General features: G+C 68.7%; 3 protein-coding genes across 3 annotated transcripts; 1 reads left to right on the top strand and 2 right to left on the bottom strand.

Annotated features, from left to right (window-relative positions):
• Nucleotides 1–73: 73 nt before the first annotated feature.
• LOC113983367 (neural Wiskott-Aldrich syndrome protein-like) lies at nucleotides 74–1183 on the top strand. Its single transcript, XM_027712415.2, has 4 exons — nucleotides 74–182; nucleotides 439–658; nucleotides 753–865; nucleotides 956–1183. Exons 1-4 carry the CDS (start codon nucleotides 105–107, stop codon nucleotides 1118–1120), a joined length of 576 nt encoding a protein of 191 aa, XP_027568216.1. The 5' UTR covers nucleotides 74–104; the 3' UTR covers nucleotides 1121–1183.
• A 180-nt stretch (nucleotides 1184–1363) lies between these two features.
• MEPCE (methylphosphate capping enzyme) lies at nucleotides 1364–5223 on the bottom strand. The gene is made up of 4 exons (XM_027712396.2): nucleotides 4005–5223; nucleotides 2632–2850; nucleotides 2201–2327; nucleotides 1364–1643 (listed from the first exon to the last, which is right to left on the bottom strand). The coding sequence occupies exons 1-4, from the start codon at nucleotides 5202–5204 to the stop codon at nucleotides 1591–1593; spliced, it is 1599 nt and encodes a 532-aa protein (XP_027568197.2). The 5' UTR covers nucleotides 5205–5223; the 3' UTR covers nucleotides 1364–1590.
• Nucleotides 5224–6383: 1160 nt separating this feature from the next.
• On the bottom strand, nucleotides 6384–14236 carry LOC113983369 (actin-like protein 6B). The gene is made up of 14 exons (XM_027712417.2): nucleotides 14136–14236; nucleotides 12830–12906; nucleotides 12243–12408; nucleotides 11557–11657; nucleotides 11341–11438; nucleotides 10699–10793; nucleotides 9664–9770; nucleotides 9200–9289; nucleotides 8973–9034; nucleotides 8767–8881; nucleotides 7713–7793; nucleotides 7527–7622; nucleotides 6734–6820; nucleotides 6384–6644 (listed from the first exon to the last, which is right to left on the bottom strand). The coding sequence occupies exons 1-14, from the start codon at nucleotides 14158–14160 to the stop codon at nucleotides 6564–6566; spliced, it is 1281 nt and encodes a 426-aa protein (XP_027568218.2). The 5' UTR covers nucleotides 14161–14236; the 3' UTR covers nucleotides 6384–6563.
• Nucleotides 14237–14464: the final 228 nt, after the last annotated feature.

Genomic DNA, 14464 nt, shown 5'->3' with positions numbered 1-14464 from the left:
TGGGGAGGGGCCACAGAGGCCCGGAGGGGGCGTGGGGGCCGCCATGATGAGAAGGGCGGAAACAAGGAGGGGGCGTGGCCGGAAGAGGCGTGGCCACAACCGCCATGAGACCGCGCGCGGTCCCGGCGCCGCCGCCCGGGGGGATCCTGAGGCGGGGGGGGCGCGGGGGGGGCACCCGGCAGGTCGGGGGGGGTCAAGTACCCCTAAATTGGGGAGGGGGGCAAAATACTCCTGAAGTGGGGACGGGGAGGGTTAAATACCCCCACGTTCGGGAAGGGGGGGGGACACGGCAGGTCTTTGGGAGGAGAAAACCACCCCAAAATGGGGAGGGGGGGGGCTCCCGACAGCTTTGGGGGGGGCAAATACCCCAAAATGGGCCAAGGGGGGGGACTCAAACCCGGGGGGGTCACCCCCTTACCCCAACTCCTCCCCCCCCAGGTTCGGTTCGCGGGTCAGGACGAGGATGACGATGCCGAGGATGATTTTGGGGGGGTCCCCGCGCCCCCCCCGCCGCTGGCGACCCCCACCCTGCACAGCAGCGGCCGGGGGGGCCCCCCGGGCCCGCCCCCCGACCCCTTTGACGCCCCCCGGGCCGCGGCCGCGCTCCTCGGCAGCTCCTTCGCCGCCCGCAGCGCCGTGGGGGGGGCGGCCAGCGGAGGTGAGGGGGGGTCCCGTGGGGGTGTGGGGGGGTCCGGTCAGTCCCCCCCACCCCCGCTTTTTAACTCAAACCCCCGTTTTTCCCCCCGTTTCAGCCATGAACGTCCCCCCCGCCCAGCGGCTCTTCCGGGGGCTCATCAGCCTGGCCGTGCCCCCCCCGCCGGGCCCGCGCAGGGGGGTCCCGCCCCCCCCCGCGCCCCCCCCGCAGGTGAGAGACCCCCCCCCTTACCCCCCGAACACCCTCCGGCGCTGATGGACCCCCCGCCCCAAATTTTCTGTGCCCCCCATCCCCCCGCAGGTCCCCGGGCCCGAGTTGGGGGTGTTGGCGGGGGGGGCCGGGAGGGGGGTGGGGGGGCCTTGGCTGCCCCCGCCCAACCCCCCCTCGCCCCCCCGGGCCCTCCCTCGCCCCCCCGGAGCCGCCTTCGCCATGTTCGGGAAGTTGCAGCAGTGGGGGGGGTGCTGAGACCCCCCCCCCCAAAATCCCCTGTTGTCCCTAAATCCCTGTGTGTCCCCCCCAAATCCTCCTTGCCCCCCCCAAAATCCTCCCTTCCACCCCCAAATCCCCCTTGTCCCCCCCCAAAATAAACCCCCGTTTTATAATTTGTGCCATTTTTTGACATCCCCCACCCCAAACCTCCAACCTCCCTCTCCCCAAAACCGGGGGGGTTAAACCCACCCCCCCCTCCCCAAAGCAGCAGCCCCCCCATCCTGCTGACCAATCACCTCCTTTATTCGGGGCCCCCCCGGCCCCCCCTCACTCAGAGCAAACCACGGGGGGGGGAGGGAACACCCCAAAAATGGGGGGAGGGGGGAAAGCAGAGCCCCCTCCCCCCGTTTGGCATCTGTTGGGGGGAGGGGGAAGGGGAGTGACCCCCCCCAACCACCCCCGGCAGCATCAGGGCCCCCCCAAACCCGGGGGGGTCCCGGGGGGGCTCAGGGGGCGTCGCCTCGTCCCTTGTGGAAGAGATAAATCGGCCTCTGGAAGCCTGGGGGGGATGAAAGGGGGGGTCAGGGGGGGATCCCTGAATTCACACCCACCTTTTGGGGGATCCCCCACCCCCAAACACCCCCCAGATGTGGGGTCTCACCCCAGCCAGGCCCGGAATCCACCCCGGAACCCCCCCTGGGTTTGGGGTGTTCCCCCCTCAATGTTGGAGCTGTGCTGGGGGGTCTGGGGGTATTTTGGGGTGTCCCTCACCTTTGGAGCTGTGCTGGGGGGGTATTTTGGGGTCTCTCTCACCTTTGGAGCTGTGCTGGGGGGGTATTTTGGGGTGTCCTCACCTTTGGAGCTGTGCTGGGGGGTATTTTTGGGGTGTCCCTCACCTTTGGAGCTGTGCTGGGGGGTAGTTTGGGGTGTCCCTCACCTTTGGAGCTGTGCTGGGGGGTCAGGGGGTATTTTGGGGTGTCCCTCACCTTTGGAGCTGTGCTGGGGGGTCAGGGGGTATTTTGGGGGTCCCTCACCTTTGGAGCTGTGCTGGGGGGGTATTTTGGGGTGTCCCTCACCTTTGGAGCTGTGCTGGGGGGTATTTCGGGGGTCCCTCACCTTTGGAGCTGTGCTGGGGGGTCCCCAGGAGCTCGCAGCGCTCGAAGCCCACCTCGGGGGAGGTCAGGTAGGCCGGGAACTGCTCCGGCCGCAGCCGGATCCGCTGGTAATTCCGGAACGTCGTCTCCTGGGGGGGGCAGGGGGTGAGACCCCAGAGCAACAACCCCCAAAAAACGCCTTGTGGGAAACCCCAGAGCCAAAAAACCCCCCTTCCACCCCCCCAGGGCTCCCAGAACCCCCCAGACCCCACAAAGATGCTCCCCAACCCTCTGCTCACCCCCTCCCACCCAGGACCACCCCCCCTCCTTTAAACCCCCCAAACCCCCTCAGGGCTCCCCCAAACTCCTCTGTAACGCCCCAAGCCCCCCCGTGCCCCCCTTGCCCCCCCCCAAAATCCCCCAGACCCCCCCCAAAGCCCCCCCCAGACTCACGGTGAGCCCCTTGCGCTTGCGGTAGGACCCCCAGGGCTGGGGCTCGAGCACCAGGAGCCCCCCCGGGCGCAGGTGCCGGAAGGCCCTTCGGAAGAGCCGCTTGAGCCCCTCGTCCCCCCAGTTGAGCTGCACCCACTTGGTGAGCGAGAGCAGCAGCACCACGTCGAACTCGGGCCGCTGCGCCTGCACCAGCTCCTCCCGCTCCGGCACGTAGTTACCCTGGGGGGCACACCGGGGGGCTCTCAGGGGGGCTGGGGGGCACCGGGAACCCCCCTGAGGGGGCTGGGGGGCACCGGGAACCCCCCTGAGGGGGCTGGGGGGCACCGGGAACCCCCCTGAGGGGGCTGGGGGGGCACCGGGAACCCCCCTGGGGGGGCTGGGGGGCACCGGGAACCCCCCTGAGGGGGCTGGGGGGCACCGGGAACCCCCCTGAGGGGGCTGGGACTCGTCGGGGTCACCGGGAGAGAAGCGGCTCCTCCCGGTGTGGGGTGGAGTTACCCCGGGGGTCGGGCTGGGGGGGCTGTCAGGGGGCTTTGGGGGGCACCGGGAACCCCCCCCGAGGGGTTCTGGGTGTGGGGGGGGGACACCCACCAAGGAATTTTTGGGAGGGGGGGGTCTCACAATGAGCCCACGTGGAGATTGGGGGGAGTGGGGCGTGACCATCTTTAGCTCCGCCCCCTCTCAGCCCCTCCCATCACCGCCCACCCCCCAACTTCTTGGGATCCCCCCCCCAAGGCCTTTGTGACCCCCTTAAACCCACTTTTCACCCCCCCCAAAACCTACCCAAGACTCCCCCAAACCCCTCCCTGACCCCTCCGACCCCCCCCACTCATCATTGCCCCCGATCCCCCCCCAGACCCCCCAAACCCTCTTCTGACCCCTTCAGACCCACCCAGACCCCCCAAAACCCATCCAAGAGCCCCCTAAAGCCCCCCCAAACCCACCCCTGACCCCTCCTAATGCCCTTGTGACCCCCCCAAACCCACTCAAGACCCTCCTAAAAATCTCCCCACCCCCCCAACCCCTTTACACCCAACAAACCTCCCCCAAACCCATCCAAACCCCCTCCAACACCCCACACCCCCTCGTCACTCCCCCAAACCCCATCCCAGACTCCCCGTGACCCTCTTGTGACCCCTTCAGACCCCCCAAAACCCACCCAAACCTCCTCCAACTCCCCGATACCCAGCTGTCACCTCCCCAAACCCTCTCGTGACCCCTTCAGACCCCCCAAAACCCACCCAAGAGCCTCCTAACCCCCCCCAAACCCATCCCTAACCCCCTCCCACCCTTCCCAGAAGCCCCCAAACCCCCTTGTGACCCCTTCAGACCCCCCCGAGCCCCCTCCGGGCCCCCCCAGACCCCACACTCACCGTGACGAACACCACGTTGTGCGGGAACTCGGCCGCCCCGGGCCCGTCCGGGGGGAGCTGCGGGGCCGCGATGGGGCCCCGGCTGGCCAAGAGCGCGGCTGGAAACCCCCTCCTCTCCCCTCCCTGCCCTTCCCCGAGCCCCTCGGACAGGTAGTGGCGGATGTTCTGCCGCGCCGAGCGCACGAGCCGCCCGTCAATGTCCAGCCCCACGACCCTGCTGGGGCCCCAGCGCTTGGCGATGCTCAGGGTGAGGTGCCCCACGTTGCACCCCACGTCCAGCACCTCCTTGCCCGCGAACCACTCGGGGCGCAGCGCCCGCAGCCGCGAGTCCTCCACGTCGGGGTTGCGGTACCCGTAGTACTTGCAGTAGTTCCCGTACTGGAATTTGCGCTCCTGGCGCCGCGGCGCCTTTCCCGGGGGCTTCCCCGCTTTCTCCTGGGGTTTCTCCTGCGGGGGCTTCTCGTGGTTCTGGGCGGGAGGGGGGGGCGGCGGGCGCGGCCCCTCGGATTTGCTGCAAGTCCGTCGGCGCTTGCGGTGGCGGCCGGTGGGGCCGGGCTCGGGGGGCTCCTCGGGGCCGTTACCGCCGGCGTTATTCCCGGCGCCGCCGACATTGCTCCCGGCGCCGCCGCCGCCGTTATTCCCGGTGCTGCTGGCGCTGTTCCTGGCGCTGTTGGCCCGCTGCTGCCCGCGGTGCCGGTGTCTCCTCCGGCCGCTCTTGGCGGGGCTCGCCAGCCGCACCTCGGGCCCGTCGTCGCCGGGCGCGTTGAGGCTCAGCGGGTCCGTGATGTCCCTCGGCACCAGGATCTCCACGGGGTCCCTGCCCCGCGCCGGCAGCGGCGAGGACTGCGGGGTGCGCGCGTTGAGCGCCCGGCTCACCTCCTCGTCCAGGAGGCTGTTGAGGTTGAGCGGGTCGAAGATGTTCCCGCCGAGCAGGAACTCCGAGGGCAGCACCGGCCCGCACTCCGAGGCCGCGCGGCGCCGCCGCTTCCACGCCGGCTGCTTGGCCCCGCAGCTGCTGCGCCGCTTCCCGCCCCCGCCCCCGGCGGCGCGGAGGCCGTTGCGGGGCCGGGGGGTCTCGGGGGGTCTCTGAGGGGCCGCGGGGGGCGGAGGCGGCGGAGGCGGCACCAGGAAGGCCTCGGGCGCCGCCGCCATGGCGGCCCGGCCCGCGCCTGCGCGCTGCGCGGCGCCGCCCCCGCGCATGCGCTGGGGACGCGCGGGGAAGGGAGGAGCCCCCGCGGAGGTTCCGCTCTCGCCGCGTCCGAACCGCGATGGACGCGCTGCGCCGGCCCCGCCGCGCTTATATAGGGGAAGGGGCGGGGCTTATCGGGGAGCACGCCCCGAAAAGGGGAGGGGTGGAGGAACGCGGCCAATGGAGAGGGAGACCTCGCTCGCGGCGGCCAATAGGAGGAGTCGGTTTGGTGGGGGGGCTTGTTGGGGTGGGGCTGTCCCCGCAGAGCGCCTGCCCGAAACGCTCGTACGGCGGAGGGGGGGCAATGGCGGCGGCACGGGAAAAAAGGAGGAGGGAGAGGGGGGAGAGGCGATGAGGAGTTCGGGGTGCGCGCGAAGGGGGCGGAGGGAAAGCGGCGGGGAGGCGGAGCGGGCGCGCGGCGCGGAGGGAGATGAGGGGGCCTCGAGGAAGCGCGGAGGATGCCGGGAGTTGTAGTCCACAGGGACGACGGAGCTCCTCACCGCCTTCTCACCCCCCGCTCGATTATTGCGCTGGTGTTCCCTCCGTGTCTGAGCCGCGCGCTGACGGCATCGCCTCGGTCGCGACGTCACAGAACCGGCCGTTCGTCCCTTCCCAGGAACGGGAACAGCGAGAACAACGCGCGGTTCTCGCCACGGCCGCCAGGGGGCGATCCCGCGCTTCCTTCCCGTAAAATCTCGCGAGAGCCGCGCGAAATCTCGCGCCGGGCCCGCGCCGTTTCTCGCGCTGCCTTTCCCGCCATTTTCCTCCCTTCACGCGGGGGGGTGGTCACGTGACCTCATTTTTCCCGCCTCCGTTTTCGCGCCCAATCGCCGGTCACGTGATCCCCCCCCTCCCGCGTGAGCCCCGTTTTGAGGCAAAACCCCCCAGAATCGGTTAAAAAAAAGCCCCAAACCCCCTCGGAACTCCCCACGCCCCCCTCAGCCGCCTCCACAGGAGCCTCGGAGCCGCTTCTGGGTGAATTTCAAGGGGAGTTTTGGGTGACTTTCGGGGACTTTTTTGGTTTGATTTTGAGGGGGGGAATTTTTTGGTAGATTTCGGGTTTTTATTGATTCCTCCCCGTTTCTCCCCTCAGTTTTTCCCCCTCAGGGACGCTCCACGCGCTGCTTTTTGGGTGGAGTTTAAGGGGATTTTCTTCGGGCGGATTTTGGGGGTTATTTGGGTGAATTGGGTGGATTTCAGTGACTTTTATTGATTTTTCCCATTCCCCCCCCTTTTCCCCTCAGGGACGCTCCCTCTCCACGCACTGCTTCTGGGTGCATTTTTGGGTGAATTTCTAACTGTTGGGGGGTTTTTGGGGTGGATCACTGATTTTTTTATTGATTTCCCCCCGTTTTTGCCCCGCTCTCCCCTCAGGGACACTTCCTCTCCACGCACTGCTTCCCGCCCTCCTCGTACTCCTGCTTGGAGATCCACATCTGCTGGAAGGTGCCCTGGCACACACACACGGGGGGATTGGGGTGGTTTTGGGGGGTCCCAGGCAGGGGATCCCCCCCAGGCCCCCCAGTCCCCCCAGACTCACGAGCGAGGCCAGGATGGAGCCCCCGATCCAGGGGCTGAAGCGCCGCTCCATCGTGGAATTGCTGGCGATGAGCTTGAGCCGCATGCTCTGGGGAGGGGGGGATACTGGGGGCACTGGGGGGCACTGGGAACCCTTGGGAGTCACTGGGAACTACTGGGGGGGCACTGGGAACCCTTGGGAGTCACTGGGAACTACTGGGGGGGTGACTGGGAACCCTTGGGAGTCACTGGGGACAACTGGGAACTACTGGGGGCAACTGGGAACCAGTGGGGGCAACTGGGAACCACTGGGAGGGATTGGGAACCACTGGGGACAACTGGGAACCACTGGGGGGGGACACTATGAACCATTTGGGGGGTCCCTCCCAGGGTAGTTTGGAGTCCCCTCCACCCCCCCAGCCCCTCCCCGAGTTGGGGGGTCCCTCAGCGGGGGGATTTGGGGTCCCCTCCACCCCCCCAGCCCCTCCCCGAGTTGGGGGGTCCCTCACAGGGGGGATTTGGGGTCCCCTCCACCCCCCCCCAGCCCCTCCCCGAATTGGGGGGTCCCTCACAGGGGGGGTTTGGGGTCCCCTCCACCCCCCCAGCCCCTCCCCGAGTTGGGGGGTCCCTCACAGGGGGGGTTTGGGGTCCCCTCCACCCCCCCCCCCAGCCCCTCCCCGAGTTGGGGGGTCCCTCAGCGGGGGGATTTGGGGTCCCCTCCACCCCCCCAGCCCCGAGTTGGGGGGTCCCTCACTGGGGGGATTTGGGGTCCCCTCCACCCCCCCAGCCCCTCCCCGAGTTGGGGGGTCCCTCACAGGGGGGGTTTTCTGGGCCAGCTCGCGGTTCAGGCGGTCGGTGAAGCCCTGGAGCAGAGTGTTCCCCCCGGTGACGATGACGCTGCCATAGAGGCCCTGGGGGGGGACAGCGGGGGTTGGGGGTGTTCCTGCTGCCCCCTCAGACCCCCCCAAACCCCCCGGGCCCCCCCAGACCCCCAAACCCACCGGGCGGATGTCGATGTCGCACATCCCGATGCTCGTGGTCACCACGTGCCCCACGCCCAGCATCGTGTTCCCAGAGAGACCCTGGGGGCGAGGGGGGGTCAGGGGGGACCCAAAATACACGGGACCCCCCCCCAGGAACACCCTGAGAGCTCCCAGAACCCAAAAAAACCCCAGGAAACCTCAAAACCCCCCTGGGAACCCCCAAACCCCCCAGGGAACCCCCAAAACCCCCTGGAAACCCCCCAAAACCTCTGGGAAACCCAAAACCCCCTGGGAACCCCCCAAATCCCCCAGGAACCCCAAAAACTCCCTGGGAACCTGCTGGGACCCCCAAACCCCACTGGGAACCCCAAACCCTTGCCATTGGAGGGGGCAGAGATTCTCTCGGGGATGCAGAACTTAGGGGGGACAGGGGGTCCCCAAAATCCCTGGGAACCCCCAGATCTCGGCGTTGGAGGGATCAAAGAGTCCCTAAGGAATGGGGGGGTCAGGGGGGCCCAACGACCCATCAGACCCCCCCCCAGGAACACCCTGGGAACCCCCCCAGACCCGCTGGGACTCCTAAAACCCTCCCGTGAACCCCCAAACCCCACTGGGAACCCCCAAAACCCCTCTGGAACCCACAACCAACCCCCCAACTGGAACCCCCAAAGGCAAAACCCCACTGGGAGGGGAACCCCCCAAACCCCCTGGGACCAACCCAAAACCCACTGGGAGGGAACACCCAAACCCCACTGGGAACCCCCAAACCCCACTGGGAACCCCAAACCCCACTGGGAGGGAACCCGAAAACCCCTCTGGAACCCCCAAAACCCCACTGGGAACCCCAAAACCCCACTGGGAGGGAACCCCCAAAACCCCACTGGGAGGGAACCCCCAAACCCCACTGGGAACCCCCAAAACCCCACTGGGAGGGAACCCCCGGGAACTCGAGCTCGGGAGGCACCAAAACCCCCCTGGGGACGGGAATCCCTGGGGTGGACGGGGGGCCCCCGGGACCCCCAAAGCCCTGAGCCCCCCCAGGACCCCCCCGGGCCCCCCCGGCCCCCCAAACCTTGACGTTGGAGGGGTCGAAGAGCCCCTCGGGGATGCGGAGCCGCTCGGCCCCGTAGTCGGTGTTGTACCCGTTGGGCATCTCGTAGTGGACCGTCGGCATCTGGGCGGCCACCCTGGGGGGCACGGGGGGGGTTGGGGTCCCCCCGCCCCAAATCCACACCCGGGACCCCCCCCCGGGGCCCCCCCGGCCCCCCCCCCACTCACTGCTCGTCGTAGGGCGAGTCCGAGACCTGCAGCACCGAGGCCTGGAAGTCCTGGATCACCTCCTGGGACGGGCCCCAAAAGGGGGTCAGGGACCCCAACAAGGGGGTCAGGGACCCCCATTTACCCCCCGTGTTCCCCCAGACCCCCCACTCACGTTGCAGGTGAAGTTGTGCCGGGATTTGGGGTCCCAGGACCCCCCAAACCCCCCCTCAGACCCCCCCACTCACGTTGCAGGTGAAGTTGTGCCAGGATTTGGACACTTGGGGCAGTTTCTCCTTTTTCTTCCAGCTCGGGGGGGCCCCTTCACGCACCGGCTCCTGATTGGAGGGGGGGGCACGGGGGGCGTGGTCAGGGCAGAGGGGGCGTGGTCATCTCATTAGTGAGCCCCCTCATTAGCATACAACATTAGCATATTCCTCATCAGCGTGTTCCTCATTAACATATCCTTATTAGCATGTCAGCATTATCATGTAACTAATTAACATGACTCTAATTAAGATTATGCAAATTAGCATACAGCTAATTAACATATATCTCATTAGCATATCATCATTAGCACGCCCTCATTAGTGGGGTGGGCAGAGCCCAATCCTGGCCCCTCCCCCTCCGATAACCTGTGTGGGCGGGGTGTCCCCAGGCCACGCCCCTGCAGCCACACCCACCCAGGCCCCGCCCCCTCGGCCCCGCCCACCTTGGCTGCGATCATGTAGGGGGGGACGATGTCGATGTTGAGCTCCTGGAACAGCTCCCGGCACTGCATGGAGATGAAATCCCCGGCCAGGGGCGACTTCACGATGCCTGGGGGGGGTCAGGGCGTCAGGGACCCCCCCACGGGCACCTGGGACCGCCCACAGCTCACCTGGGACCGCCCACCCACACCTGGGACCACTCAGAGCTCACCTGGGACCACCCACCCACACCTGGGACCACCCACCCACACCTGGGACCGCCCACAGCTCACCTGGGACCGCCCACAGCTCATCTGGGACCGCCCACAGCTCACCTGGGACCACCCACCCACACCTGGGACCACCCACAGCTCATCTGGGACCACCCACCCACACCTGGGACCGCCCACAGCTCATCTGGGACCACCCACCCACACCTGGGACCGCCCACAGCTCACCTGGGACCACCCACCCACACCTGGGACCGCCCACAGCTCACCTGGGACCACCCACCCACACCTGGGACCGCCCACAGCTCACCTGGGACCACCCACAGCTCATCTGGGACCACCCACCCACACCTGGGACCGCCCACCCACACCTGGGACCACCCACAGCTCACCTGTCCCAGGTGTGTCCCAGGTGTGCTCACCTTGCTGCAGGATGTACCCATCATGCACGGGGATGGCCATGGTGTGGGTGTGTCCCGGGTGTGTCCCACCCCCCGGGTGTGTCCCAGGTGTGTCCCAGGTGTGTCTCACCTGGCCCAGGTGTGTCCCAGGTGTGCTCACCTTGCTGCAGGATGTACCCGTCGTGCACGGGGATGGCCGTGGTGTGGGTGTGTCCCGGGTGTGTCCCACCCCCCGGGTGCGTCCCAGGTGTGTCCCAGGTGTGTCCCAGGTGTGTCTCACCTGTGCCAGGTGTGCTCACCTTGCTGCAGGATGTACCCATCATGCACGGGGATGGCCGTGGTGTGGGTGTGTCCCAGGTGTGTCCCACCCCCCGGGTGTGTCCCAGGTGTGTCCCAGGTGTGTCTCACCTGGCCCAGGTGTGCTCACCTTGCTGCAGGATGTACCCATCATGCACGGGGATGGCCGTGGTGTGGGTGGCCCCCGAGTCCAGCACCAGCCCCGTGCTGCGCCCGTTGGCGAAGCTGAGCGGGGTCAAGGGGCCGTAACGGGGTCGGGGGGCACGAGGGGGGGTGTGGCAATGAGGCCACGCTAATCAGGGTGTGCTAATTCGAGTGTGCTAATGAGGGTATGCCTATGATGGGCTGCTAATGAGGGGGGCCCCACTAATGAGGGGTGGGTCGCTAATGGAGCCTCCCACTAAACTCCCACTGACCCCCACTAAATCCACCCAAACGTCCCCTAAACCCACCCCAAAAAAGCCCCCAAACCCACCCAAACCCCCATGAAACCCACCCAAAAACCCCCCAGATACCCCCAAACCCACCCAAACACCCCCCCAAATACCCCCAAACCCAGCCAAACGCCCCCTAAATACCCCTAAACCCACCCAAATACCCCCCAAATTCCCCTAAAACCCAGCCAAACGCCCCCAGACCCCTCTCTCAGGAAGGAGACCGGGGTGTTTTGGGGGGGGTGGGCTGAGTTCTGGGGTTGATTCGGAAGGGGGGGTGACCCCGGGGGGTCCCGGGGGGGTCCCGGGGGGTCCCGGGGGGGTCCCGGGGGGGATACGCCGTGAGCACGGCCGTCTTGCACAGGAAGAAGGCGGGGATGTTGTAGTGCTCGAACATCAGCTCCGTCAGCTTCTCCCGCTTGGCCCTCGTGTTCCACTGCGGGACACGGGGGGGCACGTCAGGGGACACCGGGGGGGGCTCCGGGACACCGGGGGGGCTCCGGGACACCGGGGGGGCTCCGGGGACACCCCCGGGGGGGGGGGGTGGCACCTACCGGGGCCTCGGACATGAGCACCGGGTGCAGCCCCGGCTCCGACTTGACGTGTTTGCCGTAGGTGTGGTCCAGGATGGCCTGGAAACACTCCCAGTCCTCGACTGGGACGTGGGGGGGACAAAGGGGGGGGGGCACGGGGGTGGGGGACACCACTGGGTGACCCCGCCCCTGTGGTGACCCCAGTTTGTGGCCCCGACCCCCTGAGATGTCCCCCGTGGGGTGTGTCCCTCCCCCAGAGGTGTCCCCCCCCCGTGTCCCCTGTGTCCCAAACGTCCTCAGTGCTCCCCCAGTGCCCCCCAGTCCCTCCCAGTGCCCCCCCAGTTGCCCAGTGCCCCCCAGTCCCCTCCCAGTGCCCCTCAGTCTCCCATGCCCCCCCGGTCCCCCCAGTGCCCCCCATTGCCCCCCAGTGCCCCCCATCCCTCCCAGTGCCCCCCAGTCCCTCCCAGTGCCCCCCCAGTCCCTCCCAGTGCCCCCCCACTCACTCCTGCCGTTCTTGAGGGGGGACAGGACCTCGACCCCCTCCTGTGTCCCCAATGCCCCCCAGTGCCCCCCCAGTGCCTCCCAGTGCCCCCCAGTGCCTCCCACTGCCCCCCCCCAGTCCCTTCCATTGCCCCCCCAATGCCCCCCAGTGCCTCCCAGTGCCCCCCAGTGCCTCCCACTGCCCCCCCCAGCGCCCCCCCACTCACTCATGCCGTTCTTGAGGGGGGACAGGACCTCGACCCCCTCCCTGGCCACGTGCAGGGCGTTGGTGTCGATGTAATAAACCTTCCCCCCCTTCTTGTCCTTGTCCCCGTCCAGCTCCAGGGACACCTCGTCGGGGGACAGGAGCCCCACCGTGGTGGGGAAATCGGCCTGGGGGTGGCACTGTCACCGCGGGGGGGGCACGGGGGGGGCACCGGGGGGGAAACCCGCCCCTGACCCCCCCCGGGGCGGCACTGTCACCATGGGGGGACACGGGGGGGACACCGGGGGGGGGCCCTGGGGACACCTTGATGGGGAAATCCACCCCTGACCCCCCCGGGGTGGCAGTGTCACCATGGGGGGACACGGGGGGGACACCGGGGGGGGGGCCTCGGGGGGGAAATCCACCCCTGACCCCCCCCAGGGTGGCACTGTCACCGCGGGGGGACAATGTGGCCTTGGGGACACCACGGGAGGTGGCCTTGGGGACAGGGTGGCCTTGGGGACATCGCCGTGGGGGGGGGACAGGGAAGTGGGGGGGACGCGGGGGGGGGACACGGCGACCCCCCGGTGCCACCCCGGTGCCACCCACCTTGGGACAGTCCTCGCCCGCGTACCCGGCCCGCACCGAGAAGGAGCCGATGTCGAACACCAGGGCCCCGACCTCATCTGGGGGGGGGACAGTGACGGCGGGACCCCCCAGAAACCCCCTGGGACACCCCTCACCCCCCCCGGGCACCCCCAAAAACCCCCTGGGACACCCCTCACCCCCCCCGGGCACCCCCCAGACAAGGAGCCACCTCTGGGACACCCTCACCCCACCCGGGTCCCCCCCACAAAAACCCCCTGGGACACCTCCTCCCCCCCTCACTCCCCCTCCCCTCCACCCCCCCGGCGGTACCCAAAACCCCTGGGTACCCCTCACCCCACGGGCACCCCCAAACACCCCCTGGGACACCCCTCACCCCCCCCGGGCACCCCCAAAACCTCTGGGACACCTCTCCTTCACCACCCCGGGTACCCCCAACAACCCCTGGGACACCTCACCCCCCCGGGGCCACCCCCATAAAACCCCCCTTGGGACACCCCTCACCCCCGGGCAAAACCAAAAAACCCCTGGGACACCCCCCCTCCCCCCCGGGCACCCCCACCTCATCGGGGGGGGGCGGTACTCTGGGGCACCCAAAGACACGCGGGACCCCCCCCCAAAATTACCCCCCCAAATCCCGGGATACCCCCCAAAATTTCCCCTCCCCCCCATTCCCCTCTGCTCCCCCCCCCTCGCATGTGCCCCCTCCCACCCTGGCCCCGCCCCCGCATTTGGCCCCTCCCACCCCGGCCCCTCCCCAAGTGTGGCCCCACCCCTACCATGTCCCCTCCCACCCCGACTTGACCCCGCCCCTAAATAGAACCACGCCCCCTTTCTAGACCCCACCCCTCCAGCTGTGCCCCCACCCCACCGCACAAGCCACGCCCCTCTAACCCAAGCCACGCCCCCCCTCCTGATTTGCTCCCGTTCCTGACCCCCCCTGCCCCCTCCTGCCCTGGCCCCGCCCCCTCTCCAGACCCCTCTGTGACCCCGCCCCTCCTCCCGAAGCCCCGCCCTCCCGCACTGTCCCCTCCCCTTGCCCCGCCCCTTTCCCGGATCCCGCCGCTCCTCCCCGACCCCCCCGATGTCCCCCCCCCCAATCCCGACCCCGAGGACCCCCCCCATCCTCCCCCCTCCCGCCGCGGCCACGCCCCTTTCCCACATTGACCCCGCCCCTCCAATCCAGGCCCCGCCCCTCGCCGTCACCCCCCGCGGCCCCGGGGCGGCCCCGCCCCCAGGAGAAGACCCCGCCCCCGTCAGTAGCCCCGCCCCTTTAGCCCCGCCCCGCGAGGCCCCGCCCCTCGCTCACCCCCTCCGTAGACGCCGCCGCTCATGGTTCGTTCAGCACCGCGAACAGCGCCGGGGGCGGGGCCTGCGGGGGGGCGGGGCCTGCCGTGCGGCCAATCGGGGCCCGCCGTGCGGCGCGCGCCGCGATTGGCCGAGCGGCCGATTGGCTGAGCCGAGGCCCCGCCCCCTCCCGGCGCTTAAAGGGACCGCGGCCCCTTTGTTACCGCGGGGGGGGGGGGGGGGGGGGGGAGGGGGCGTGGCCTTTTGGGAGGGGGTTCTTTGTGGGAAGCCACGCCCCTTATAAATGAGGGGGTGTGGCCTCTGACCCCTCCCCTTGTGGTCAAAGGGGAG

The sequence above is a fragment of the Pipra filicauda genome, unplaced genomic scaffold, assembly GCF_003945595.2.
Source record: "Pipra filicauda isolate LSUMZ 115617 unplaced genomic scaffold, ASM394559v2 scaffold873_size119148_pilon, whole genome shotgun sequence".
In the NCBI taxonomy this organism is placed as follows: Eukaryota; Metazoa; Chordata; class Aves; order Passeriformes; family Pipridae; genus Pipra; species Pipra filicauda.
Note: the sequence above shows the minus strand (reverse complement) of the source record. Positions and strands in the feature narration are given on the sequence as shown.